Genomic DNA, 4,787 nt, shown 5'->3' with positions numbered 1-4,787 from the left:
GAAGAGGAAGCACTTGTTGATTTAGTCATCTAAACAGCCAATCGTCAGAGAGAAACAATACGAAAACTGCAAATCATCGCTGTGAATGGTGGAGAACACCCATGCGAGAGCAGGCTGATTGGTTAAGTGAGACGAAGATGCAGCAATGCCCCGCCTCCTTGTCCCCTCTGTGTCACGAGGGGACGCAAGGGGAGACACTGTCATCCTAGCCCTCACAGACAGGTGGTTGGTTGCCCTCACCACAAACAATCTCGCACTACTGTCCCGGGCTGCTGCTGTTGCGCTTTGTGGCGACGTAAAATCTGATAAAAAGTGATCCTTGTGGTTTTTTACTGTGATTTCACGTGGAATTTTATAGTTTCAACTGGTGCTTGTTGTGGTAGCAACGCTTGTGGTTTTTTTAGAGAGAGTGATGGCTTGTAGCATCCCACATAGATTTCATTGATTTTCTATCGCATGCCTTGTGCCGAGTGAATTCACTAAATACTGCAAGTGATTACCATATCAATTGAAAATAACAACACACTCGCTTACCACGAAATTATTATCTTGTCTAACGCAAACTTACGCAAAAAACCAAATCTCCTTTGATAAAATAAAAGGTGTCATGGATCAAACAATAATAGGGAGCGGTGGGCTGCCTCTTCCGGTGCCCACCAGCGGAAGTATAATGCCCATCGGGGCATCCTTGGCAACGCTCGCTCCTTTGGAACCAACTCGATCCTCACCTTACTCGAGTCTGCTTCCAGGGGCCGAATGGGGTTTATTAGAAACTACAGACATAACGCGAGACTACGGCGGCCTTTTCTCGTCATCCCTCGTCGAATACGGCTTGCCACCCATCCTTCCCCGTACGCCCACTCCTCACGACCATATTCATAACACCCATGACTTATCTTCGTACGCCTCTCATTACGGCACACCTGTGGAGTACGCAGCCCCTCTCACGCCCGAGAGCGACCCGCCCTCCGACGGCAGTGGCTCTCCCACGTCGTCGCCACCTGTCACTTCCCAACACGTGGCACCTCCTACGCCCACGAACGCCCATTACACGTCCTCTTCGCAGTTTACCAACATATACACTCAAGGACATAGCCCAGCCTTTGGCTTCAGCGGGTTGTCGCCTCCGACTGACGATCTATCTGGCTTGGCTTCGGCCATCCCGGTCGGAACTCCGGAGCAGCTATCCGCGCCCTTGGGTCCTTTACTACCGCTACCTGCGTCCTCCGGAGGGGATATTAGCTTCGGCGGTCTAAGCGCTGACGTCTTGACGTCTCTGGGGTCGCTAGTTAACGAACAGCGCTGCAATGATATCGCCTCCGACCACAGATCGGACTTGAGTCACGATGCGTCAGAATCAGCAGGTTAGTTTGAACGACTTGAGGGAATCTCTGACTCTAATTATTCCCTTGAAGGAAATCCCTAACTCTAATTATTTCCTTGTGTTTCTATTTGAGTATCTCTCTCCGTCAACCTATACCTATCTGTAATCTGCATTAGTATTAATTCAAGCAATCTCATTATCACACATGATACAGGATATGCCGTCTTCAAGAATGTAGCAGCAAAAAATACCATTGTTTGTAAATACATTTATAAATCATAATTTTAGAATAGATTTAATTTAAAACAGGAATTCGTTTTAAATATACGTGTATTGTCAAACAACTGGATGAAAAAAAGGACGTTTGTATGAAGAATGTAAGCGTACAAAAACGATTCTCAGTTCTAGAAGTCTTTAACATTATTCTTTTTAATCATTATGAATTGACAAAGAACAAATAGGAGTTATAATTACGGTAGAGGTAAAATAATAACACTTTAATTATGCATGAAAAATATCATTCATAAAAATATTACTATGAATATTCAATAATGGTTATTACTATTAAATGAAAAAAAGTTTGATATTAGAATAGGTATTCTAGATTTCATCTACCTCTTCGGGAAGCTTAATGTATAATTTTGTTAAAATATCTCAACCTTATTCACTTCAGTTACAGAATTTCAAATATTGCTTAAGCAATATTCATTATTTTTATGATAATATTTCATATGACTCAATAATAATGTATTAATGTAAGTGTGTACAAAATATCTAATCTTGAAATAGAGGCATTATTATTATTATTATTATTATTATTATTATTATTATTATTATTATTATTATTATTATTATTATTATACACACAGAACCTGACATTTTAAGTGCAGTGAATGAATTTATATCAAATGCTACATTTAATTAATTGAAATCATTAAGGATAGGTGATTGTTTCTCTGAGTATATAAGTGTTACACTGTATATATATATATATATATATATATATATATATATATATATATATATATATATGCGTGTATATATATATATATATATATATATATATATATATATATATATATATATATATCTATAAATATATATATGTATACATATACAGTATATATATATAAATATATATATATATATATATATATATATATATATATATATATATATATATATGTGTGTGTGTGTGTGTATATACATATATATATGTGTATATATATATACATATATATTTATATATATGTATATATATACATATATGTGTGTATATATATACATATATATATATGTATATATATACATATATATATATATGTACATATATATATATATATATATATATATATATATATATATATATATATATATATATTAACTCTCTTTACAAACGAGTATACTAATAAGTCTGAAGGCCAAAGACATACAAGAAGGTATAATCAGATATACTGCAAATCATATACTGAAAATCCATAAGTAAATTTATACAAACCCATTTCACTACATTTGCTTTGTTCTTTTAGCACATAAAATCTCATTTCTGTGCAAGCTGGCTAAGGAATCTGATGGTCTTTGTCTTATGCTGCATTGTGAAATGGGTAACTATTACAAAAAAAAGGAAATAAGGAATTAGTCTATATTCTTACATGGGTAACTATTATAAAGTAATTAGTAAATTCAATCAACCTTTGAGTCAATGACTACCTAGACGTGACAGACAAGCGTCCACGCCGTTACGTTACATTATTATTAAAAGGAGGTGATCTACTGTACTAGCCAGTGAGTCTAGCTGGACTCGTTACAAAGGCAATAACAATGATGTGGTTGATCCTCTCCGTCGTCGGAAAGTAAAATGCTTTCCAAATGACTAAGGCTCGATGCAAATGAACCTCTGGGCAGCTGTCAGGAAGGAGATTTTTAAAAGACACACGATCTGCCTCGCTGAAAAGAGAGAACCTGTTTCTAAGAACAGCGTCTTCGCGGAGGAAAATGGAGAGCCGTTCTAGAGAGTTTAAGCCCCACCTCTACTGATGGCTGCCATTAATAGCGTTTAGGAAACCGTTCTAATGTTCTAATTAGGTATTAGGTGGCTCTTGGGTTCCACGGAGAAGGGGAACTCTTAAGACTTACGTGCACTGTATGGCGAGAAAAAAAGAGAAATATGATAAAAACCACAAGGTTTATTGTTACAGTCATATCTCTTTCTCCTTTTCGGTGTATTTTGGTGTGTCTATGTTTGTTTCTGTCCTTTTTTTGTCAGATTTAGAACTCTGTCATTCCTTCCCATCTAGAATTTATGAAAAGACAAAATAATTATCCCAATTTTTGTATACAGTGGGAAAGAGTTATCTCTTGAAAATAAACAAAGATCTTTGAAAGCCTTCGCATATAGCTTTGAGAGAGAGAGAGAGAGAGAGAGAGAGAGAGAGAGAGAGAGAGAGAGAGACGTAAACAATATCATAAAAGCATGAGGGAGTAACTTTACCCCTTAGACTTACAACTATCCCTGCTATGCATTCTCCTTGAGCTACTGATCAAATGACTCATATAGAATAGCCGAGGTTGGATATAATCTTTCAGGCTGGTCGAATAGACGGGGAAAGTTCTAGCCTACGAGTATGGGAAAATAGAGAGTATTTGGTCAAAATAATAATGGCAGCTAGAAAACTAACATTAGATAACAAGACAGAATTAAAAAAGAATGGCTAATATATTAATTGCGACATGGAAGAAAATGACAATGAAACAAAGACAAGGGTATGTCAGAGTTGTCTGTCTTGGCAAGTTCTTCCAAGGGTTTAGGGCACTTGTGCAAGTTGAGCGTCTCAAAGATAACGACGCACATGAAGTTGTCAAGCTGAAATTCTTGGTCCTCCCAGATAGCGTTCATCCGTTGTTATCCACTTGTTGACTTATGCAGTTTGATAATGTTGTTTGCTTTATTTATGTAGAACATTGCTATTGTACTTATGCCATAGATAGGCTATCAAATCAAAGGGCCAGAGATAGCCCAGATTTCCCTAGATTAGAGAGAAGCTCCCACCATCTCTCCGATTCTCTTAATTTTCATGTTCTAGCGCCAGCTGTTGACAATTTCTGCTTTCTGCTGGTTCAAGGAGCTCATTTTCTTGGTGATAAAAGACTAATACGTCTGCCAGAAAGATGAAACCATTAACTAGAGCTACCGGACGAATCTAGTATCTAAAGACTACTGTACTAAGGCCCAAGCTACAGTGTCGGGGCAAAGCCTTGTTCATTACGGTCAATCTGTCTTCATATTAGAATTCTTAATCATTTCTGTTCGTTATTCTTTGCGGGCTGACTTTAACTGATGCACGCAGGTTCACAATGATGGTAGGATTACGTTATCTGTGTAGAGCCAGAGAGCAATTCTCGTTAACATGAGCTATAGGGATGGTACTCCCCGTATTCCCACACTTGGTAAAAACACAGACTA

The 4,787-nt window shown here is 37.2% G+C and overlaps 1 protein-coding gene across 1 annotated transcript in view; it reads left to right on the top strand.

Moving 5' to 3' along the window:
- Positions 1 to 217: 217 nt before the first annotated feature.
- The window catches only part of LOC137643671 (homeotic protein deformed-like), a 37,939-nt gene continuing 33,369 nt past the window's right edge, over positions 218 to 4,787 (top strand). Inside the window, exon 1 of the mRNA XM_068376386.1 lies at positions 218 to 1,364. Within this exon, the coding sequence (XP_068232487.1) occupies positions 608 to 1,364 (757 nt within the window). The 5' untranslated portion in view covers positions 218 to 607. The remainder of the gene's footprint in view (positions 1,365 to 4,787) is intronic.

This window comes from Palaemon carinicauda, chromosome 7 (genome assembly GCF_036898095.1).
Source record: "Palaemon carinicauda isolate YSFRI2023 chromosome 7, ASM3689809v2, whole genome shotgun sequence".
Lineage (NCBI taxonomy): Eukaryota > Metazoa > Arthropoda > Malacostraca > Decapoda > Palaemonidae > Palaemon > Palaemon carinicauda.
Note: the sequence above shows the minus strand (reverse complement) of the source record. Positions and strands in the feature narration are given on the sequence as shown.